At 43.8% G+C, this 24,859-nt stretch overlaps 1 protein-coding gene and 1 non-coding gene across 5 annotated transcripts; both read right to left on the bottom strand.

Moving 5' to 3' along the window:
- On the bottom strand, nucleotides 1-23,304 carry PPP1R8 (protein phosphatase 1 regulatory subunit 8). 4 transcript variants are annotated; one of them, XM_072609534.1, is made up of 8 exons: nucleotides 17,739-17,877; nucleotides 16,084-16,144; nucleotides 8,565-8,718; nucleotides 6,992-7,103; nucleotides 5,928-6,148; nucleotides 3,045-3,189; nucleotides 2,030-2,094; nucleotides 1-1,482 (listed from the first exon to the last, which is right to left on the bottom strand). In XM_072609534.1, the coding sequence occupies exons 5-8, from the start codon at nucleotides 5,991-5,993 to the stop codon at nucleotides 1,129-1,131; spliced, it is 630 nt and encodes a 209-aa protein (XP_072465635.1). In that variant the 5' UTR covers nucleotides 5,994-6,148; nucleotides 6,992-7,103; nucleotides 8,565-8,718; nucleotides 16,084-16,144; nucleotides 17,739-17,877; the 3' UTR covers nucleotides 1-1,128. The 4 variants fall into 4 exon arrangements, with proteins under 4 accessions (XP_072465635.1, XP_072465634.1, XP_072465633.1 ...); XM_072609533.1 differs by lacking the exons at nucleotides 6,992-7,103; nucleotides 17,739-17,877 and adding an exon at nucleotides 23,221-23,304; XM_072609532.1 differs by lacking the exon at nucleotides 6,992-7,103 and having other exon boundaries at nucleotides 17,739-17,979.
- Nucleotides 13,657-13,823, bottom strand: LOC140509399 (small Cajal body-specific RNA 1). Its single transcript, XR_011968723.1, has one exon.
- Nucleotides 23,305-24,859: the final 1,555 nt, after the last annotated feature.

Here is a 24,859-nt window from a genome sequence, read left to right as displayed (position 1 = left end):
TGGCAAAAAGTCGCATTTAATTTACAATGTAGTCAAGGTTACAGGTAAAAAGCTACACAGAAAGTGTGGGAAAAAGTCTATTTCACAAATGTACAAAGCTCTGTGCAAAGCTCACGTCGATGTTCCTACCTTAGCCTCCTGTGTGTGTAGGTCAAGACCAGCCTTAGAACTCTGAGCTACCAAGGACTTACATTCACTGGGAGGGGAAAAGCTGCTGAATCTAGCCACAAAGTCATCCTCCTCAAGAGATGGTCAGTCACTCGCTAAATAAAATCATTTTATGTTCAATTTAAACTACCTTCAAATGGTCAGAGACTTTTTAAAAAATCATCTTCATAACACATTTTGAGAGGAGAAATAAAGCCTTGGGAAAACAGTACCATAAATCAAATGAGAAACATTTGCAAATGGAGTGCTGATGTTTTATAAGAAAACACAAGTAAAATTAAAACCACGCTGTAACCCCAAACTACAGACCTGTATCTAACCAGTCTCATCCCAATAGCAAGAACAGAAGGGGAAAGGCCTAACTATAGGACCTCAACTTGTTGACTTGGGGAAAAGCTTTAAGTTTAAATCTAGATAAAGTTCCCATGAAGAACTCTAGAACCCTCTTCTGACCAGTCTATAATCCATAAGATCCCCACTATCACAGGGAAAATTCATTAAAATCAAAACTATCTGGAAATTTCAAGTACAGCAAATACAATCAGGTCACATGACCTACATCATCAGTAGCAGCTTTCCTGCTATATGGCCATCCAACTCATCTTGAATTTTCGGAGATGAGGGCCTGGTGTTCATCACAAATGACATATATATGTATAAAACTTCAAATAAAAAATATCCTAAAAGGGAAGTCGACGGGCCTGGAGAAAAGGTAACTGGGCAGTTTAGCTCAAAGGATGCATGAAATAAATTTCTATACATAGGAAGCGTTCTGAAAACAGATCTTTAACGGGATATTTCAACCCCAGCCCCAGCCCCAGTCTTAAAATTACATGGTTAGGACACCAAGAGACATTCTGAAAGACGATACTGCACACATGGAAAGTTTTTTTTCCTCAGTTCATTAGCCCCCAAACCACCCTTCCACCCAATTCCCATCCCACCCCAGGACCAAAAATATCAAATCAATAAGGAGGGTGTGGGCTTCTTGCCAGGCCAAGCCTCCTTTGCATATTTCTTCTTCTTGGGCTCGTTTACAGCTTCAGGATTGTAGACCGCAGGGTTTGGTGTAGGGTTCATATTCACTGCTGATGGCACAACAGGGGTCAAGTCTACCTCAGGAGCGAGGTTTGGGTAGGGCATGGGCAGGCCACCAATGAGTGCAGTCCCATGGATGCCATGTGACTGAGAGCCCGCCTCACTGTGGGTAGGGGGAAGACCCCCATACAATCCTCCACTGAATGGAAAGTTCTGCATGCGCCTGCTCACTGATTCCTCCAAACTGAGAGAGCCAGGGCCCTCGACACGTTTCTTCTGGGATTTGCAAAGAAAGAGAGAAAGAAAGAAAGGAGAAAAGTGAAGTAAAATAATGGATAGACCCCTTTGCTTATGTCAAATTCTATGATAACCCCGAAGGTAAAGGTACAAGACAATTCCCCAACTTCCTTCTTCTACCTGTACTGCTGTCTTAGATTCACAGACTCACAAGGACCTTAAAGGTCAATCAGTCTAACCACTCAAATAACAGAGAGGGAAGAGGCCAAGAAATAAAAGGCAACCTTGAACCCCTCTGGAAATGATACATAAATAAAACAGGCCCATTGCTGAAAAGGCTTTTTTGTACCCACATCCACAATGGACAACACCCCAAACTGGCTGGTTGGATGATGCCTCACAAGCATCATGTAGCCCAGCCAGATGAAAACCAAGGAATTATGAGGAGACTGACACAAAGAACCCCAAGAACTAGCCAAAGTCGTAATTAACTATGCGCTCCAACCCCATTTACATGAGGAAAGGGTGTTTAAAAACAAGACCACCTCCACAGCTGGTGGCAAACATCACCAAGGCTAGCACATACCTTAACTGGGACCACTGCAGTCTGTACCATGTTTCTGAATCTGCCAACAGAAGGATCCACGTCCTCTGCCAAGAGGAAAGAGAACAAGGTGAGTTGGACGCTTCAGGGGGAAGAATGCAGACAAACCTTCTATAAAGTTCTTCCTGTGGCATTAACGTCCCTCTGCAACATTAGGTTTTTGTACAATTTGTGATGTTAGAGGCCTACGTCCACAACAAACCTACCCCAGCACCTGCCACTCAAGCCAACATAAACACTGGAGAACAGTGCTTAGCACTTTGACATGAACTCCTTAACTAATAATCCAGAGGCCACACTTTGCCAAAAGACCTGAAATCTCCGAGGGCTCAATTAACTAGGCTGTGCAGCAGACAGGGGTAACTAGCTCCAGTTCTGTAGCTTGAGAACACATTTTACTAAGCCATAATCCTGCTCCTGGTCTCTCTCACACTCAGCAGGGGACGGATCAGCTAAAATGACCAAAAATACTAGCCACGTAAAGAAGGGCAGCACAAGTAATGCCCTGCCTATACAAACTGATGTATCTCTGACAAAAATGGTCCATAAAATGAATTTCTACAACCCAAATCCTATTTTAAAATAACCCTACACTGAACCCTTTTGTGATATAAAGAATCCCTGTTAGGTAAATAGAGAGCTAGCCTTGGAATCAGGAGATCTGAGTTGGGATCCCAGTTCTGCTATGTGTTAGCTACCAACTTAGCCATAAAAAAACAGTATTTGTAGAGTACTTTATATAGACTATCTCATCTGGCCATCTCAAAAGCACTTTGCAGCAGACAGTACAAATTTTATCATTCCCACTTTACAGATAAGGAAACTGAAACTCAGAGATGAAGAAAGACCCTAAGTAGAAGTAACAAGTAGAAGAGCCATGATCTGAACCCAGGTCTCTAACTCCAATCCCAGCTTTCTCTCCACCAAAGACAACTTTTGTTTGGTTCTCTGAAAGGACAAGATTCTCCTCAGGGAACCAGAAAGAACACACGCTCACCTGGATTGATGATCTCATCATCTTCACTGAATGTTACCCTAGAGTTCTTCCGTTTCCGCTTTGGTCTCTGGATGTCCAAATTCCCTTCCTCAATGGTGAGAGTGGAAATCCGTTTGTTATGGGCTGTGTTGAACTCTGTCAAGTTCTAAGGATGGGTTCACAGAGGAGACAGGGAGTCAGTGCACCTACAGATAAAGGTGTCAGGGCAGGGCAACAAGATAAGAGTATCAGGACTCGGAGAGCCTTTGAAAATTCATCTTGTCCTTTCTCGACAGATGGGGATCTATGTCATTGTTAAAAGTCTCAATTTAATTTGATCGGATGTTTACATACCCAATGATCCTTATTTATCAGGATTTGGGAACTCCTTCCTGACTAGTGAAACAGAGATTAAAAAAAAAAAACCAAGTGAGAAAGCAGGGGCAAATATTACTTGGGCTGAATTATTTGCCTGAAGAAACGTGATTAAGTTTAGTCTTTTATGTGTATTATGACGACAGGCAAAGGGAGGCAGCTGGGTGCAGTGAGACTAGGGGAGCCCCAAAGAACTTGGTTTAAGCAAAAAGAAAAAACTGCAAAGAACAAGGAGCCCCTTTCCCCTGTGATCACTTAAGATTTTGATCTCCTCATCTTTCCCCATTCTACTCATCCCTATGGATCCATCTTTCTCAATAACTGACACTGTCTTCAGCACAGTTACTTGCTTTATCTTCTGCTGGATTTACTCCAATCTGCAATGCAGCCCAGGACACTCCAATTTCTGGAGCCCGGTCCTTACAGGCTTCTTGGCTGCAGTGTTTCCCAGCATTTCACTAAGAGTTGGAGAGGAGGATGGCATTCATGACGAAAAGGCAGGAGAATAAAGAGGAGACAGTAACAGCCAAAGGAATGCCTGGCTGTGGAATGATCAAGCCCAACCTCCCCATTCTACAAAGGAGAAAACAGGCTCAGAGTGTCAAAAGGACTTGCCTAAAGTCACAGTGCCAAAGCTGGACTAATAATCCATCTCTCCTGGCTCCAGGGTTCTTTCCACCACATTAATTTCTCATTTTAGCAACACTAAAATGATATACTTTCTCTCATTTTCCATATCTACACATACATCTGTCTAAAATAATCACATATACATGCACCTATGGCACACAAAGCCTGTCTAAAATCTTATGCATATAATCACCATACTCCAGAGCAAACAAGAGGAATAAGTTTAATTTTACTCTTGTGAGTTTATGCCAGGGAAATGAAAAACTGCTGTCATGAAAAGAACTCTGGGAGTCAGGAGACCTGGCTTGAGTTCTGCTCCAGTTTTGCTATGGATCTATGCAGCTATGGCTCTGAGCAATTATCTCCACCTGTGAATGTGTACAAATGTATGTATACATACACACACGTGACTCTACCTGCACTATCAGCCCATGTATAGACTCAGAGCTTTCAAAACAATGTGAAGTTTACTGTAGAAAAAGATAAAAACCTTTGAGTTCAAAAACACATAAATCAGTTTTCAAAAGCTATCCTACCAATTCATTTCAGGGGTCACTGTGGGCTGACTTAGCAGTTTAAAAAAAATTAACACAGGGCATATCATGGAGGCTATGAATGACTGGAAAAGCAACAGGCCAGTCAAGGACTAAAAATAAAGCATAAATGAAGGGAGAGTCGAGGGAGCCACGTTGGTATCCATTAGAGGATCTCCAGTGTCGGGGTGGATTCTCGACAAGGATTCCATGAGCAATACAGACTAAAAACACATAAGAGTCCTACAGGGGTTTACAATTACTGTGGTATAAAGAGCACCCACACAAATAAGATCACAGATCCAGCCAAGTAGCAGAGGAATACAGGAGTTAAATTAAAAAATGTAAAACTCTGACTGAATTACAAGTTTTATGAACAAGATGATTTTTCATGTTAGCTCTAATCAAATCAGTCCTGAAGATTAGAAATTATAAGTTTGGGTTTTAAAAAACAAAGGATCAAACACATCTGTGCATATATTAGGGTGATAATTATGTAACTGTCTAAAGTAGAAAGTGGACCTGCTTCCACTTTAAAAAGTAACCCAAGGTGGTGAGCAGTAAAATGCCATAGCACAGAGAGCTGAACTTGAATTCAGTAAGAACTAGGTTCCAATCCCTCCTCAGACACTCAGGAGCTCTATGACCATGGGCAAATCACCGAACCACTTTGTAGCCTCAGTTTCCCCAACTGTAAAATGTGAAAAATAATACCTATAGTACCTACCTCACAGGGTTGCTGTGAGGTCCATACAAAAAAAGCATGTAAACGTTCTTTGCAAACTTTAAAGTGTTCTATAAAATGTCAGTTCATATTAAGGTGCATCAGCAGCAGACCCACGGGAAGCAGCTTCCAGGAAAGGCAGACTGTACCGCTCTAGAAATGGCTTCCTCCTGTGGGCAGCAAGGCCCAGAAAACCAGAGAGTCCTGTGTTAACATCCTGAGAGTTTCTAGACTTCGTGGTCTACACAAAGGAACAGCTGAATAAAAAGGCTAAAGCTTCTATTCTCTCTTTACGCAGTCAACTAGAGGAGAGGGACAAACACCTGTAACTCACAGCCTACAATGTGGTCTATGAGCCCATGAAGGTGACAAAGCAAGAGAGATGAGATGTCATGAGACAGATGAGCTTAGCCCCCCTCACCAAATAATCTCCCTACTTCCGGCTATGATGAAGGAAGCCTGCATCACAATGACCACCCAGCAACAATGCTGAGGTACATTATGGGACTCTGAGGCTCTGTTTGCTGCTGATTCTTTGGTTCTCCCAAGAGGAGAATGACACGTGACAAAGTCGGAGAATGTCTCTGCATCATTTACATCTCAAGCACTAGTCCAAAACTCAAAACAATACCACAGAATTACATCAAGCTCAGTCTCCTCTTCTGGGAGGCCCAGAAGGCCCTTGAGTTCATCATCCTCTCCACCCATTTTCTCATCTCCTTTCACCGCCGATGGCAACGTCTGAGGCTTCTCACGAAGAGTGTATGCCCGGGTAGATGCACCAAATGAGACCGTGGAGTCGATGGGGATCTGCTGTGGCTTGTGAGGTTCCAATCGGATGTGACCCAAGAATGTGCCGTGTGCTGGGAAAGATCAGAAAGGTAGGAGTGAGAAATGAGACCCTCTTTGGCATCCCTGAGTTTGGAGTGGGAGAAGATTCTCTGTGACTTTCCAGACCCAAATCGCAGTGACCTCCCAGCTCACTAACTCCCAGCAGTTTATCCTAAAGTTTGACAGCTACAGAATACTTTCACATATATTCTCTCATTTGGGTCTCACAATTTGGGCAGGTGATATAAGTATTCTTACTCTCATGTTATAGATAACAAAACTGAGGTCAAGACAGACAAAGTAACTAGCCCAAGGTCACAAAGCCAGGAACTATCAGAGCTGGGATTTCAAGACCTTAGGTCTCCTGTCCCTACCCATCACATCAAATAACCAGGTCAAGAGACAATTTTGCCTGTAAGAATGACCATGTGTAAGATTTCTTGCAACTTAATGGTTGCAATCAGGTTTCTCTGGTCAGAAAATTCATGCTTCTCCAAGTTGACTCTCCTACAATCCCCAGCTTGGACACCCCCTTCTTTTTGCCTTTTAAAAATCTGGCTCCCTTTCCTGAACTTTGAAGGTTTCCAGCTCATTCCCTATAAAGATTCAAATTCAACTGTACCAGCATTCTGAATGCTACTCTACTGCCAGCTGCCCTGGTCCAGTCTAAGGTGAAGCAGAAATGTCTTAGTTCTTACCAACTACCACAATGTGCACCAATGCAATGGTTACAAAGTGGCCAGCCTGTAAACTTGAATTTCCCTAAAACAGAATAAGACCTGGCTAAAAGAATGAGTGTTCCAGGACCATCCTGATTCCCTCCCAAGATTTTCCCACTTGGGCTCCACCAAAATGAGGCTCAGAGACTGACATACATACGAGTGAACAGAGGACTGTGGGAGATCAGGCTCTCCTAAGGCAATGCCAGTGCCATCATGTGTCACTCACAGTGAACCAAGGGGCTGAGTAGCCATGAAGCCAGACCTCCTGCAACGGACACATGTGGGAAATGAACAAGGTGAAACTTCAGATTCACTGAAGTGACTCTCAAGCTAAATTTGTGGTCAAGTTTTTAATCCAATTTTGGTTCCCTGTAGTCACTCAGCATATGTTAAGGCTGCCTTTTTTGCTATTAGTTGTCATGTGCTTTGGGCACAAATGAAAACTGTCAATGATTCACTGGGGCAGCTAGGTGGCCCAATGGATAGAATGCCAGGCATGGAATCAGGAGGACTTGAGTTCAAATGTGGCCTCAAGAACTTATAACTGGGTTACCCTGAGCAAGTCACTTAACCTGTTTGTCTCAGTTTCTTCATCTGTAAAATGGAGATTATAACAGTACTAACTTTTGTGAAGATGAGATGAAATAACAATTATAAGGAGGTTAGCACAGTGCTCAGCACACAGGCGCTTATAAATGTCAGTAATTATTGGTCCAAGTAGGCCAACGTTCCTAAAATGAGATCTCTTCCAAAAGGACAGGATGAAGGGGGAGAAATGTGTGTGTATAAGAAATGTGTACATATACAGTATGCAAATACACACGAATACGGAGAGCAAGGGGGAAGGGAAGGAAGAGAGGTCTATGTTAAAACTCATACCACAATTGATTATACTCAAGTTTTGCACAAGCCAGATTCTGGGATAAAAGTGTGGCACTTATTCGGATTAGTCACAAAGCAATTTTATTATCAGTCAAAGTAAAACAATCAGGAAGATGAATTTTCTGCAATAAAAAATTCAAATTACTTTCCAAAGTCAAATAATCCCACATTACCCTCTCTTCACTAGCACCGCTAATGCTGGCATTCTCTGCACAACACTATGACCTGTCCTCTGTTATTTTACACTAATAGCATTACTATGCTACAACCAGATCCTGCTGCTTTGTCCCCTCAAGACATGAGTGACAAACTGAGTGAGAGCTCAAGCCCTCCCTGTCATTAAATCCTCTGAATTTGAGGCCCATTTTAGAATATTACTTCCCCAGATCTAAACGCTGTCCATAATGCTGGTTCATGGAATGCCATATTTTCACAGGAGCAGTCACTGATATTGGGTCTATGGGCCAATGACTAAGGACTCTGCCCAAGTGAGGTTCTATAACTTACTAGTTTCTCTATGAATTCTTAGCTTCCAGAAGACAGTGTCTCCCCAACCCCCTCAACCCCTGGTAGGCTGTCTCTCCCTCTGTTCTCCTAGTGCCTTCTCTGAAGGAAAGGGAGGGGAGCCTTTCCTATAGGCCTTCTCCCCATCTATCATCCAGTCTCCATCATCAGTTATTTCAAGGGAAGATGATTACAATGGCTGGAAAGAGCAGGCAAGAGTTAAGCTATATTTGCAAAACCATCTAGATGAAAACACTTAATTTCTCATTTAATCAGCAGCAAAGCATTATTTAAAAACCAATTAGATCAAAGTAGTTTTACATGAAGCAAAGTTACTTACTACTGTTGAGATCTATTAGGAAAACTCTCTTCAGATGCTTGTGGTAGACCAAGGCAGCATGGACTCGAGAGCAAGATTGGTGATCAATGGTAAAATCACATAGATCAGGGTTTCTTCCAAACAGGTAATACTTCTTTTCATCAATGATCAGTTTCTAAGGTTGAATACCAAATAAACAACATTACTTAATCTTGCATTGATAGCTTTCCCCCAAAGCTTTCATAGTTCTTCACCAAAGACAAAAATATTTTTCAAGACTATGAGGATGAAGACTTCAGAAACTTTTGATAACATGGATTCATTATATTTCATAACACCTCTCCTCAATAGAGATCACATGTCAAATGCAGGAATAAAATTCAATTTTTTCCCTCCACTCATAGAATCTCACATTTGGAAGGGCACGCAGAGGACATCTAATCAAACCCTCCATGTAAGCAGGAATCTTGTCTATAACAACATCCCAAATAAATGGTAGTCCAGCTTTGGCTTGAAAGACTTCCAGCAACTGGAAATTAATTTGCTTCCACTTCCCATTCCACTTTTGAACAGTTAATTACTACAAAGTTTTCCCCTATAATGAATGGAAATTTGCATCTCTAGAACTTCTAAACTTATTGAGCCTACCTCTATATTTTGGAGTCAAGCAAAAAAAGTCATCCCTATTCCAAGTGATGGCCCTTCAAATGTCTGAAAAGAGGAATCATGGCTCTTCTATGTAGGCCTCCTATTTTCCACAGCTTCTTCCACCAATCCTTCAATAATGCCATTATCTCCAGGCTTCTCCCATTCTGGTGGTCTTTTTCTAGATCCATGCCACTCTATAAGGCAACTTCCCAAACAGCTAATGCTTTCCCTCTCCAAACTCCTGTCTTTATTTTGTATACACTGATCTAAATACATGTTGTTTCCCTGTTAAGCCTGGGGACAACTTAGTTTTATCTTTGTATCAGCAGGTCCTGGTGCACAGCAGCTTTGAATAAATGCTCGCTGCTGAATTGTGACTGTTGTGGGCAAGAGCCCCAGTCCCCTCATTACCTTCTCTCTCTACACCACCACCACAAAACAATGCTATTTGAAAATTAAATATTTCATACTGCCTAATTTCAAGTTGAAACTGAAAAGGAAAAGTACAAGGCATGACCAAAGCAATGAGACTGACCTGAACACATTCATTCTGATTTGCCTATCCAAACCAGTGCTATTCAGCACAATAGTCACCCTGGGAAGTCACACACTTCTTCCACACCAGGCCACTTGCTCAGCAGTCAGGGAACAAATTCTATTTACGCATCCCAGCACAGGCTCAGTCCTACAGGATCATGCTTTGACTTTGACCAAAATCACCAGCCTCCAGAGTGACCAGACATCTTATTCACTGGATGAAGCTCCATATTACTTTTGACAATATTCACCTTCAAAGGACAAATTTTTGTCAACCCTGAGGATGCACAAAAGAACACACCACAGGTTCTGAAGACAGCTGCCAAAAGTAAAAGCAACTCCAGAGAAAAGGAAAGGAGGCAGCATGTGGCCTCTCCCAAGGTACTCTGGAGGACAAGCCTCATACCTGCAGGACAGGGCTGGGTTTCTTTTTCAAACCAAGTTCCTCCCCAATTGATAAATGGTCAAAGGATATGAACAGGCAATTTTCAGAGGAAGAAATTAAAGCTATCTATAAGCATATGAAAAAATGCTCTAAATCACTATTGGTTAGAGAGATGCAAATCAAAACAACTCTGAGGTACCACATCACACCTATAAGATTGGCAAACATGACAGAACAAGAAAATGATAAATACTGGAGAGGATGTGGGAGAGTTGGAACACTAATTCATTGTTGGTGGAGCTGCGAGCGCATCCAACCATTCTGGAGAGCAATTTGGAACTATGCCCAAAGGGCTACAAAAATGTGCATACCCTTTGACCCAGCAATATCGCTACTAGGACTATATCCCCAAGAGATCATAAAAATGGGAAAGGGTCCCACATGTACAAAAATATTTATAGCAGCACTCTATGTAGTTGCCAAAAACTGGAAGTCAAGGGGATGTCCATCAATTGGGGAATGGCTGAATAAATTGTGGTATATGAATGTAATGGAGTACTATTGTGCCATAAGAAATGATGAACAAGAAGACTTCAGAGAGGCCTGGAGGGACTTATATGACCTGATGCTGAGTGAAAGGAGCAGAACCAGGAGAACTTTATGCACAGCAACGACCACAGTGTGTGAGAGTTTTTTCTGGTAGACTTAGAATTTTGTAATAACACAAGAACTTCTTACAAAAAAAAAAAAAATCCCAATGGTGGTTCTCAAGGCAAAATGCCTGCCACACTCAGAGAGAGAAATAGGGAAGTCACTCACATAATGTAGCAGATCATGTCTGTGTATGTGTATGTGTTTGTGTATCATGTTCTGATTTGTTATACGATTTCTTTCATTCATCTTAGTCTGACTACATAGCATGACTATAGTGAAAATATACTCAATAGGAAAGTATATGTAGAATCTATACAGAACTGTATGCAGTCGTGGGGAGGGAGGGGGGTAGTGGGGGGTAGGTGGGGGGGATAAAATCGCAATTGTATGGGAGTGATTGTTAAACATTAAAAAATAAAAAATAAAAAAAAATAAAAAAATAAAAACAAAACCAAGTTCCTTTTAAACTCAACTTCATTTTTTTAAACAATTTTTTCCTAGATAAAGTAGGGTAATAAGGAAAGGCAGCCCAGGGAATGGCATAATTGGGAACCAGGAAATTCTCAGTTACTGGATCCAGAGAAGACTACTGCTTCCCTGGCTGCCTCAGTTTTTCTATTACAAAAGAGAGATAAATGACTGAAGACACAATCGACCACACTGAGGTCATAACATTTTCATTAATTTATTTATGTTTTCAATAAGCTCTATCAGTAGCAGACAGTGCAGTGCAGTAGGGACAGGCCCAGTGCAGCGAGGTAAGAGCATCAAACTCAAAAAGAGAGAGCTGCTAAAATGCACAGAAGATCCCTGCAGCAGCACAGTGACTTAGAAAATCACTTATTAATATTTGATTCTATTTTATTTCATTAAATATTTCCCAAGCACATTTCAGTTTGTTACTGCATGTCTGACACCTGTCATGGGCATGGTAATTTTATTATTCAAACTTTGGGCTCAGCTTAAATTAAGTTCACATTAACCTGGATATGTGGTTCTACTCTCAACACGCACAATGTTCAACAGCCGTCACTCACAGGATGGTTTCCAGTTTCAGCCTGGCAGACCCCAGGTCTGAGTCACTCAGTTACTGAGTTCTCTGTAGCATGTGCCCTCCTTCTTGATACCTCTCTCCTCTTCTGGCTCATGTATTGTGCATCTAAAACTGTCATGCTCTCATTTTACAGTTGAGTAAACGGAGTCTCAGAGAGTTGCAATGACTCGCCCAAGGTCACACAGTTCATGAAGTAACCAAGCAAGGATCTGAGCATGAGACCTCCCACACTTCTGCTCTTTGCTTCTCTTCTCCTTGGGGATCTTATCGACTCCCATGGCTTCAATTATCAACTATGCAAATGACTCCCAAATTCCCATCTTCCACCTCACTCTCTCCCTAGGGCTCCTGGGCTGAAATTTCAACTTCTGGCTAGATGTTATCATCTGGATGTACCAATGGAAGCTTAAATTCAGAAATGTCTAGGAATGAACTCATTCTCCCTCCCTCACCTCCTCCATCCTGGTTAATGATATCACTACTCTCCCAGGACCCCAATGACATCAATCTTAACTTTCCCCCCCCCTTACCCCACACATTCTAGCAGCCGTCGAGCACTTCTACAGCATGAACAAAGGAAATGATCAAGTCATTTATTAAATGCCTCCTATGTGCCAGGTACTGGCACAGCACTCAGTGCTTTAAATATTATCTCATTTGACCCTCACAGGTGCTATTAGTATCCTCATTTTACAGATCAGGAAACTGAGGCAGAGCGGTTTTGGGATTTGCCCAGGGTCACACATATAGTAAGAGTCTGAGGTGGGATTTGAACTCAGGTCTTCCTGACTCTGGGCCCAGTATTCTATCCATAATGCCACTTAACTGTCCTCAGTCTGATTCTGAATCCTCCCTCCTTCCCCCCCACCCCCACAAATACCTGAGTTCCATTCTTATTCTCTTCGTATGTAGGTTATAACAACAGACTTTTAACTACCCGTCCTACCTTTATCCTATCCCTTCTCTATCCAATCTTCACACTGGATTCCCAAGTAATCTTCCCAATCTTCCTCACTCAAAAACCTTCAAGGATGCCCTCGGTGCGACTCCCTAAAATATAAACTCCAGATGCCCCCTACATTCTGATTCCAACCCTTTCTGGCCTCATCTCGTTCTAGTCTTCTTCACATATTCTCAATCCAGTCAGACTGGTCTCTGTCTTGCACGCTCTCCTGCACTGTCTCTGTGCCCCGTGCCTAACACAGCTTCTTTCCATCTCTGTTGTGATCCCACCCAATGTCCAGCGTGAAGCTCTTCCCAGAGCCCTCTAGAGCTCATGCCTCAGGTGAAAGTGACTTTCCTTCTCAAATTGCTCACAGTATTTTGTCTGAACTTCTTCTTTGCATTTATCTCCCTCTGCCTTGTATCAGAGTTATCTGTATCCATGTGTCCCATCATCTTATGTATCCTCACCAACTTGGACAAAGTAAAGTGCTTTAATATAAGTCTGTTCTTTTGAATTCGCTGAAATTCTGAGGTAGGCCACAAATTGTAAAAATATATATATATGTATATATATATATATATATATATATATATAAAACAAATAACGCCTATATAGGTTGAATTTCTCATAGCATTCTCCACTCATATTTTATAAATATAGATCGTGACTTATGATAGCAAGCTGACTCTTTACAGGTCCTGAGATTAGCATCAAATAAAGTGAGGCTTACAGTAAGTCTGACAGAAATCGCTCCACTGTTCTCAATGTCCCTGCTTCACAATGTTACAACTACTTCTGACTATAGGAACTATCTCAGTCTGAATACATTTCAAGCAGGCTGGTCTTCTGCTTCTCACTCCAGCCATTATTCCAGTCGGGCTATCATCAGGACTGTACCTTTGAGTTATAACCCAGAGTGCTCACCTCAACATGCTGGGCTTAAAAGACTCATGGTTTACTATAATATTGCACTTATAAAACCCAGCTATCACAAGACACATCCCAACCTTCTAGAGCAGCTCAGGATACAGATAGCTTGGTTAGTATCAAGTGCTTGATAATTCCATAGAGATAAGACCGGTCCTGGTCTGCTGCTAATAAAAATGACCAAAAGACACTCTTTCGATCATAATTTGCCAGATATGTTTCACCCAGTCGTTTAAGGGAGCATTTAAAGAGATTTCATTCTAGGAACTAACAGCCAATCTTACAAATTATGCCTAATTGTCTTCTTCCCCCCATACTGATAATAGAGATATCAGTTGAATTCTAGTCAAGAATTTATTAAAAGCCTATTATGTGCCAGGCACTGTGATGAGATTTAAAAAAAAGGACAAAAATCCTGTCCTTGCCCTCAGGGAGGTCACTGTCTAATGGGGGAGACAACATGCAAACAACTATCTACAAACAAGATTCAGACAGGATCAGCTGAAGATAACAGATAATAAATGGAGAATATGAATAAACAATAAACAAAGAGAGATAATAAATAAGAGGGAAGGCACAACTACGAGGGATTAGGAAAGGCTTCTTGTAGAAGGTAGGATTTTAGGCAGGGAAGTCAGGAAGGGGAGATGAGGAAGAGAAGAAGCCCAGGCAGGGGGATAGTCAGGGCAGATTACCTGAGGAACAATAAGAAAAGCCAGTGTCATGGGATTGCAGGGTACATGGGGGTGCGTGCATGCATATGTGTGGTGAGGGTGGCTGCAGGTTATGAAGGGCTTTGAACACCAAACAGAGAATATTCTATTTAATCTGGAGGAGTGGGGGGGGGGGGGGGGAAGAGGGGTTAATGGAGATTATTAACTAAGGGGTGACATGGTTAGACCTGAGTTTTAGAAAATCTACTCAAGATCTGAGGGGGGGGATGGATTAGAGGTGGGAGAGCCTTGAGGCAGGGAGATCAACCAGAAGGTCATTGCAATAGTAACCAAATTTCTTCCCTAAGGATCCTTTAGCAAAGACTATTAGGCATTTCTGGAATGCTCTATTATAAAACACTTCATATACATTGTAATGCAGTATTTCATGTTAATCTTCCACTAAACTTCCCAGGTGTTTCTTACCATGTCTCAGAGATGCCCTGGGCTCTTGGAAGGCCATGCCACTGAAATGCAAGGTCTGGCAAATTATACCAAGCCTGAAAACCTTTGGGTAGAGAACAGTGATGGATTCATCTATCTGTCACTAGAGCCTAGCCTAGCTAAGTCTGGAAAATTCGGCAAGAAGTAGATGACTCCCAGGTGATAATTTTGGGGAGTTTTGGACACTGTACTTTATGAATGGGTTGTCTACTAAAGCGTGGAAGGGCTATGATCTGCACTGGTGCGCTGCTGAAACCACAGATTCACAGATCTTCTGAAGTACTTCTTGTAATAATCTCAATGTGGGGGGTCTTAAAAGTTCTACTTTCAGAAGCAGACCTATGACATAACAACTACAAGTGACTGACCTGAGATTACACTGTATGTGCACAGAACGGAGCCAGCTCCTCATTTCAATTCACACTCTAATTCAGCATATTCCAACAGGGACCGATAACAACAAACTGTGTCAAGAGGGTCCTTCACAGTAGGAGTGGATAGTGCAAGCAGATGGTGGGGCAGCACAATGAACAATGTGCATCAAAGAGAAATCATAATTCAATAATATTGCTTGGACTAAAAATCCTAAGTGCTGAAACTGATCTCAGTCACAGAGGCTCTTTGGCCCATCTCCTTACACTACTTCACCAACTCTTAGTGACAAATATGTCACAACCCAGGAACAATTCTAACCTTGAAAGCTCTTTTAAAAAGTTCTATCCAGATTATGGTTAGGGAGCTTCAGCCTCCAATTATGGGCTCTTTCAGATAAAGTCATCCTCCCCATTCCTCTTTTAAAAGGCTCCTTATTAGCTCTGTCCAATCCTCTGAGCAAAACTCAGGGACAATTCTTACAGACGCCTCTTTCTCAAGCTCTGTATTCATGTGATTTATTCAGCTAATTAATTCTCAGTGCATTCCACACATCCCATGCTATTTCCCAGAAAGAGTGACAGAAACTTCTTATAGGTCCTTTGCCCACGTCCTTTCCTTACAGTTCAAAGATCCATGACCTATTAAAAACTCCTCACCGGGAAGATGGAGAAGCTAACATACAACTCAGTGTCTGCAAAGAGATAGTGTGGTTCAATGTATTATACCATTAAGTGCTTTTAATGGAAAAAATTGGAAATTGAAAATAGCATTACTGGAAAACAAAGCACAAGAATGAGGGTGGGAAATGACTCATGTTTTCCCATGTTGGAAAAAATGCATGATATGTATTTTCATACCTCAATTAACTTGTCTCCTTTAACTACATCCAGATGTAAACCAGGTGGGGGTTTACCTGCCCTAGAAAATAAAGAGAAAAACACCTTCAGGATGAGTACAATGAATTGCTATTTACAGTTTCTGTTCCCATTGAGTGTCACAGCTCTCCAAACAGCCTATAATTAGTTCACATTCAAGTAGAAATGCCATCTCCTTCGCTGTTATTACAGCTTCTTTCCACTTTCGATGCTGTACTTCTCCAATGATTCAACTGCTCCAAAACAGACCTCAGTTAAGCAATATTTAGAACAGCAGGAAAGAAACCTATATTTTTAAACCATATGTCTACCTTGCAGGGCAGGCCTACAAAGATAGAAGCTTCCGGCGCAGCGGATCAGGGAATCTGGGCTTGATGCTAAGGTCTGCCAATTAGAATCTGAAAAGGCAGAATAAGCTAAGAGGAATCTGGGGCTGCAGGTGTGAAATAACATGTCAGGAAAGCACAAAGTTGGTGGCTCACAGTACAAGTAGGGACCGGACTTGGACCTTGAGTTCCGAAAGGAAAAGGTGTGCTGCCCAGTTGGGAGTCCGAGGTGACCTTGGCCTAGGAACCCCTTCCTCCCTGCCTTGGCATCCTCTGAGGACAAAGGCACAAAGGGGTCCTGGAAGCATCTGCGGCTGCCCCTGTCAGGTCGTACTTTCCCCACATCCACCACAGCTATGATGGTCATCTCAGCCTCCAATGAGACCCCGTCCAGGAGGGGCCCAGGGATGAACTTTCGAACAAGAACCGGGGAGGAGATCGCCCATTTTCTACCGTATCATTTCATTTCCTATGAAAGCCTGGGGGCATTAGGGCTAGCCCTCAGGGCAACCCTCTCCGTGTCTGTCTGTCCGACCCCCCGATGTCTGTCCCAACTAGCAGGAGTAACACGCACGGCCATCTCACGACCTGGACCACCTCCTGCTTAGCACAGCATGAGAGAAGGGGTGCCCGCGGCCAGAGCACGGCATGAGCGGCGGTGCCAAGTCTGCGCCCCGCTCAAGAGGAGTCCCCGGGTCTGGCTCTGCAGCCCCGGCTCCCCATCTTCCTCCCGGTTAAACACCTCGGAGGTTTCCCCAAATTCTACAAGCCCACGCCGCAGGACCCCCGGGGAGTCGGCCGCCTGGCTTCCTTCCCCTGTCAAAGGGGGAGGGCTGGAGGCGCCGCCTCTGGGGGTCTTTGGGGCCCCGGCTTGGGGGGAGGGCCCTGAAGGCCTCAGACCCAGACCCCCTTCCGGGCTTCCCGGCCCCCCGAGCAGCGGCCCTCGGGCAGGAAGGGAGGACGTGTGCGGGTTCTCTGCCCCCAGCCCGCCCGCCTGCCGGCCTCCCTCTAGAAGCAGGGCTGGCCCCGGCGTCCCGGCCCCTCCGGGACCTAGGTGGGGCGGAGGAGGCGGGGGAGGGAGGAGAGGCCCTCCCCCTCCCCCAGCGGCCTCCAGCCCGACCCCGGGGGCCCCAGGCCGCCCGGTGAGGGGAGAGGAGGCGAGACGGAAGCAAGGATGGAGGATGGAGGCCGCCTCCTCTCCCCGTCCCTCGTCCGCCCGCCCGCCCCAGGCCCTGAGGCCTGACCGCCGCGCCCCGGAGACACCCCCGCCCCACCGGCCCGGCCAGGCCAGGCCCGGACCCCGGCGCTCACCAAGTCGGGCAGTCGAACAGCGGGAGACTCGAGCCTGAGTTCGCGGCTGCCGCCATCTTGCGTCTCCCCCTCCCATTTGGAGAACCCAAAGCATGCCGGGAAGTGGGAGGACTCAACTGGGGAGGGGAGGCGAGGAGAGAGATCCCAGCAGTCCATGCGCCCCCTCCACCCGCTCCGTCCGAAATAGACCCCCCCATCTCGAAGACCAAATAGCGAGGTCTCCGAGAGCGCATGCGCCATTCTGCCCCGCCCCTCGCTTCTGCACGTGGGTTTGGTGGCTTGAGCCTTGGCCCTGGCGTTTGGGCCAGTAGAGAACTCCAGCCCTTGGAGCCCCTCTCCAAGGCCCCTCCCAGTCTGCCACTCTGGGTTCCAAGGGCCCTCCTGGTTCTGCCACTCTGGGTTCCAAGGGCCCTCCTGGTTCTGCCATCCTGGGTTCCAAGGGCCCTCCTGGTTCTGACATCCTGGGTTCCAAGGGCCCTCCTGGTTCTGACATCCTGGGTTCCAAGGGCCCTCCTGGTTCTGACATCCTGGGTTCCAAGGGCCCTCCTGGTTCTGACATCCTGGGTTCCAAGGGCCCTCCTGGTTCTGACATCCTGGGTTCCAAGGGCCCTCCTGGTTCTGACATCCTGGGTTCCAAGGGCCCTCCTGGTTCTGACATCCTGGGTTCCAAGGGCCCTCCTGGTTCTGACATCCTGGGTTCCAAGGGCCCTCCTGGTTCTGACATCCTGGGTTCCAAGGGCCCTCCTGGTTCTGACATCCTGGGTTCCAAGGGCCCTCCTGGTTCTGCCACTCTGGGTTCTAAGGGCCCTCCTGGTTCTGACATCCTGGGTTCTAAGGGCCCTCCTGATGGCAGTATTTTTGTACTCTAAGGCCCCTCCAGGCCCTGATATTTTAATATTCCAAGGACCTTTCCAGCTCCAACATTCCCAGTTCTAAGGCCTCTCTGTGTGCCAAGGTCCTTCCTAGCCCTGACGTTCATTCCACGTTCTAAGGTCCCTCCAGCTTTTGATGCAATCTAGGGGTGCTGGGAATCCCAAAATTCAAGGGTCCAGGGGGGATCTGCCTCGAAAGAATTCAACCACTCAAGGCCCTTTCAGTCAGAGTAGTGAGGTTTTATTATAACACCTGTTAGACCGGTGAGGTTCTAAGAATCTGCACAGTTTAATAGGAGTAAGATTGGTACTTTTATATACAAAAAGACAGTGAGAAAGTCTAGATGGAATCAAGGAATGGAAAGTAGGCTGGGGTGATTGGGCCTTAACTGGGAAAGGGGTCTGGATGGGATTGCATTCATCCTTCGTTGGGGAAGAAGACCACACCATCAGAGAAATAATGACATGATTTGCACTTGACTTTGTTTTGAGTGAGGGAGGGCTGTGCAGGTCACCAGCCTCACCTCTCCTCCAGAGCCATCTGAATCCAGTGACCAGATATTCATCAGGATGACTGGAGATGACCCAGGATGCAATGGGAGACCTTGAGGCCAAGGTCTTTGCAAGTACTCACTTAGGGTGAGGCAACACCCATTCATTGAATAGGACTGTTTAAGAGGTAGCCAGGGCATGGCTCCTTTAATGAGGCCACGAAAAAGAAAGACATCAGGCTGGCATTAAGGAATATCAAGTAAACTAATTAAGTAATCAAGGTGGGCTGGGGTGGGTCAGAGGCCTCAGACAAACACCAGGGACCAGGTTCCTGAAATTTGTGGGAAAGTTCAGGGGCTTTTCCTTTTAGGGGTTCAGATCTCATCCCCCGAGCACTGTAACATTCTGCAATAGATAGAGTAGTGGGTTTGGACTCAGGAAGACCTGAGTTCAAACCTGGCCTCAGACACTTACAAACTGTGTGACTCTGGGTAAGTCACTTCACTTCAGGCAGCCTCAATTCCCTCAACCATAAAATGGGCATAATAACAGCACCTACCTTGTAGGGTTATTGTGAGGATCAAATGCGATAATATTTGTAAAGCATTTAACACAGTACCTGGCACACAGTAGATCCTTAAATAAATACTTGTTTCCCTCTTTCCTTCTACTTGTAATATTCCATGTTCTAAAGTCCTTCACAGCATTGACACATTATACTCTACAGCTGCTTCCAGATGACATTGTATTGTAAGGTTCCTCCTAAGTCTGACATTCTGTGTTCTATGACTCTTTTAAACTTTTACATTTTACATTCTAAGGTACCGTCGAGTTCTGACATTCTGTGTTCTAAAGCCCCTTCCAGCTCTGAGGCTCTTTTAAGATCTAACATTCTATGTGTGTTGTCCTACACACGATTTCTGTACTCTAGCATTCTGTTATTAAAACTGCTTCCAGCTTTGTCACTTTCTGTTTTGAGGCCCCTTCAGCTTTGATATTAGGGCAGCAAGGTGGTACAGTGGATACAGCACTGGGTCTGAAGTCAATAAGATTTGAGTTCAAATATGGGCTCAGGCACTTACTGGCTGGGTGACCCTGAGTAAGTCACTAACCCTGATTGCTTCAATTTCCTATCTGTAAAATGAGCTGGAGAAGGAAATGGCAAACTACTCCAGTATCTTTGCCAAGAAAACCTCAAATAGGGTCATAAAGAGTAGACATGCCTGAACAACAACAAAACTTTGATAGTGTACATAGGTATCTTAGTACCTCCCAGCTCTAACATTATATATTCAGTGTTCTAGCATTCTATGTATTAAGCCTCTTTCCAAGTCTGGCATTCTGTGTTCTATAGTCTAGCTCAGTTGTTGACATTCTGTATTTCACAGTTGCTCCCAGCTCTGACATTCCATGTTCTAAGTTCCCATCTACCTCTGACATTCTGTATTCTAAGGGCCTTCCCAGAACCAATACCCTGTGATCTAAAATTAAAAGGGATTATGGTGTCCCAAGGTTCCCCTCTTGCTCTAGAACCTATGATTCATATACTCAGCACCTTCATTCAGTGCCTTTCCACAAACTCAAAACAGGAATCCTGTTTTGTAGCTGAATTGTAACTGAAAAACATGTAGAACAGTCCCATGACTGATTTTTACCTCATTCAAAAATGACTAGAAATTTCTCCTTTCACCCAGGGCTTACAGAACTTTCACATAAACCTTCATTCAAGAGACCTCAGCTCTCACTGATATTTCTGCAATGAACTTCCAATTGTATTGTAGTATTCTGCAGTTTAAACCAACTGAAGAAAGGGACTTGCTAGAGGTTTAAGGAGGTTGTAACATATTATCAGCCATGACTTGTGATGGATGATTATATCAAGGCCATATATTATCCAGGAAAAGAAATAGATTGATCACATAAAAAACAAGTGATGACAAATAGGAGATCCAAATTGTAGAGCGATGTCCAGGAAATATTTAAAAGGTCCAGAGAAAGGCTTCCAGTACTTAAACTAAATAGGAGTTATGGAATGACATAGATAAGATGTACATAGGATGCGAAAGCAAGGATTCCTAGGATCTATCTTCTCTGATGAGTCCACATGTCAGTAAGATCCCAGAACCACTGATGCTTCAGTGGTATGCCTGAAATGGAAAACAGATAAAAGCCTTTCCTGAGGCAGATCAATGAAGGCATGGAGGAAAAGGGGCTGGAAGTCTACTCTTTTTTTTCCAATACTGATGATTCAGAGACACATACATGCTCTGTCTGTCCTACTTTCCTAAAGCTATGCCATGCTAGAAAGTACTGGGATTTAATAGACACCTTCTCTAAAGCCCTGATCAGTTTTGGAGAAAGGCAGCAGCTATACACAGAGAGAAATGAGAAATTAAGGAAAAGCCTTACACTGAGAACCAAAATGGAAATCCAGGGCTTCTAATGAGTAAATGCTATTTGTGAGAACCTGATAAAACTTACACAGCAGCTTATAATACAAAGTTGAAATTAGCTGCAAAAGAGGTGGACTTTTCTCCCTTGGCAAAAGTATCAAGTCATCTTGGCCAAACACAATCCACCATCAGCCAGGCATCAGTTCTGCTGGTTATCTGTACTCTTATGCTATGTCCAGCCCTTCCTTTCTTTTTATTGGATGGGGAGTGAAGTCTCCTCATTCTTTTCCTCAAAGAAAACAAATTCTTGGATCCAAAAAAAGGGAAGGAAGCAAACATTTATTAAGTGCCTATCTGTGTCAGGTAGTTTTAAGTGATTTACAAATATTCTCTCATTTGATCCCCACAATAACTTTGGGATGCAGGTACTATTACTATCATCATCCCCATTTTACAGTTGAGGAAACTGAGAAAGAGGTTAAGGTACTTGCCTAGGTTCACACATACTAAGTGCCGGAGGCCAGAATTTGAACTCTGGTCTTCCTGATACCAAGCCCAGCTCTCAATCTACAGAGCTACCTAGTTGCCTCTAGGTGGAGCTAAAGTGACCTCAGCAAAAGAACAACACACTCCAATACAAATCAAGGTTCAGGAGCCTTTACTATGAGATGTACTCCTGTAAATCACAGAGATGGAAAGAACCTCAGAGGTCTGCAAATTCAAATTGTATCCCAATGATCCCCCTCTGCAGCAGCCCCATACAAGTGGCCATCCAGCCAACACATGAAGAACTCAAGAGTACTGGGAACCACTGCTACCCCAACAGATCCTGTATTCTCCCAGAAATACCTCAGCTAGCACACAACACTTAGACCTCAGCAAAGAGCTAGTCCTCTTTGTGTATTTCAGTGAGATTTGGTATCTCAAACTAACTGGGCCTAACACCTGGTGAGAAGCTCAAGGTGTAACATAGGAAATATAGTTTGAGTTTAAGAAATTCTGGACTCTTGGGAAACAGGTTAGCTCAGTACATTTGTAGGATCACCTCTTCCTAGGCAAATTTCCTGTCCAGAAACAGAAATGTGTTTTTGGCTAGCTCAAAGAGCATTACGCCATGCAGACAGTAATGGGCTAGAATACTGCCTTTCATCTATCACCTCAACCTTGTGAAAGTCTATAAAATAGGTTCTAGACTGGCAGGCTGAATCCCACCCTCTGTTCTTTCTCTCCTGGCAATTTTGTGACTCATGACTTCAGGAAAATGGGAATAATTTACACACCTTATTTTCAGAGTGATCTCTGAGAAATAATTATGTCTTTAAAATGCTTTAAGCAACAAAGGAGACCAAGGTTCACTCACTAACTTCCAGGGATTGGAACCATTAAAGCTTTCTGCCCTTTTGATCCATACTTAAGTAGTGGTAACTTTTGGTCAACAGTAGAGTGGAAAGAGCTCTACATTTAGAGGTAGAGAAAAGCCAGCTCTATTCCTTACTCCCTGTGTGACCATGAGCAAATGAATGAATCTTTCTAGGCCTGTTTCCTTATCTAGAAAAAGACAGGGTTAAACAAGATGACCTCTAAGCTCTATTGGCCACTCTCAATCATTACCCTAGATGAAGCTTCTCTGGCCTTTCCATTTCTTAGCAATCAATATACCCAGGTGTACTTTCCCCCAAAATCTGGTAGTCCCATAGCCCAAGAAGCCTCAAATGTTTTTCTTACCCCTATAATCCTTTCTGTTCTAGCCATGTTCCCTCTGTTTCCAGCACAGTGGATGTGAACACAACCCTTTTGGTATAGGGGGACAACCTGCACTACCTAGCCCTCTTATAATGCAAAAAAAAATCTCTTTGTTTGAGTACTCGCATCATCAGTGATGTCAGGACAGGCTTGCAGACTGGGATGCAGCTATCTAAGTCCTCAACATTGTGATCTGTAGAGCCTGGGGAGTTGCCTTTGCATTCTGATATATCCATGATGGGACAGATGGAAAAGGAGAACCGATCTAAAACTTGGAAATGAATTCCTGGAAGAGAAATCAGAAGACATTGGAGGCACATTTGGAATCTGAAAACTCACTTGACTATCTGACACCAATGGATTACAGTACTTGAAGGGCAGTATGGGAATACAAGAACCAGGGAATCTGCAATCAGACCCTATCTTACACACATCTGCCAGGATCATGGTAAATCCCTTCACTTTTCTAAGCCTCCAATGCTTAATCTATGAAATGGAGATGAAAGTACTAAATCACTCTGTAGAGCTTAAGATTCCACATAAGGGTGTTATTTCTAGTCAAATTTCACTTTGGGGAAAAGTATAACAATTCTTTCTCCCACCAAACAAGTTGATCAAGCCATCTGAAGGCAAAGTCTAGATTAGGATTAAAGTCCACCAAAGAAGGAATCTCTCATTTAGTATCTTTCTAGTGAGGTTATCATGGCAGAATGGATAACACCTTGGATTTGGAGTCAGGAAGACCTGGCTTCCAGCCCTGCCTCAGATACTTATTAATTGTAAAATCCCTTGGGCAAATCCCTTCATCTCTTTAAGTCTGTTTCATTTCTAAAATGTTGATGACCTGGCACCTACTTCATGGGTGTAAATTGCCTTACAAACCTTAAAGTGCCAATGGGAGAGCTATCATTCCCTAGCTCATATAGATGGTCCTGGAGATTTCAAAGGCGCCATGCTTCGTGGAGTTGAAGAGACTGAACAGAAAAGTATTTATTGAAACTTTGGGAGGCACAGACTATCTCCTAGATAGTTTTCTCCTCTTCTATCTCCAAGGCCTCAGGGTAAGGTACATTCTGTAGGAGCTGGAACTGAATCCTAATTTCATTCCTTACATTGTGGCCAAGGGCCTTTTCATCTTGAGGAAGGAACCATGAAGATCCTAAGTACAAATACTATCCTCAACAAGCCTCTGAGCAGTTGAAACATCCATGAAAGGAGGAGGAGGAGGAAGAGAAGCAGTTCTTCCTTCTAGAATCCATTTTGCATTAGACATATTTTTTTTTTTTGCTTGAGAGCCCAGGATACCAGTGGGCCATGAGACACTCTTCTCTCTACCCTTTCGTCCTACACTTAGACTGAGATCATTTGAGGACCTAGCAGACTCCTACTTTCAATATCCTCCCAATGGGCAGGTAGGTTCCAACTGGAACATACAATTCTGATTTGCCTGAGAAGAGGGGTTCCTGGCTTTGTTCAAACTCTCTAGGGGTCTCCACATCTTTGGAAGCGATGGAGGAGACTGATGAACAGCTCATGAGGCATCCATCTGGCATTACTCTGGACAGACAAACCAAATCCCCTGGAATGCTAGTACAGACTGAGAACCGTAGGATTTTAGTGC

This window comes from Notamacropus eugenii, chromosome 5, assembly GCF_028372415.1.
Source record: "Notamacropus eugenii isolate mMacEug1 chromosome 5, mMacEug1.pri_v2, whole genome shotgun sequence".
Taxonomy (NCBI): domain Eukaryota; kingdom Metazoa; phylum Chordata; class Mammalia; order Diprotodontia; family Macropodidae; genus Notamacropus; species Notamacropus eugenii.
This window is presented reverse-complemented; position numbering and strand designations above follow the sequence as displayed.

Excerpts from the sequence above, each read along its gene's own strand:
- PPP1R8 (XM_072609532.1), bottom strand. The coding sequence starts at position 17,971 with ATGCGCTCTCGGAGACCTCGCTATTTGGTCTTCGAGATGGGGGGGTCT. Across the intron at positions 6,149-8,564 it reads CCTAATAGATCTCAACAGTA|CACACGGCACATTCTTGGGT; the intron begins GTAAGTAACTTT and ends GATCTTTCCCAG. Across the intron at positions 1,483-2,029 it reads CTGCAGTGGTCCCAGTTAAG|AAGAAACGTGTCGAGGGCCC; the intron begins GTATGTGCTAGC and ends TGCAAATCCCAG.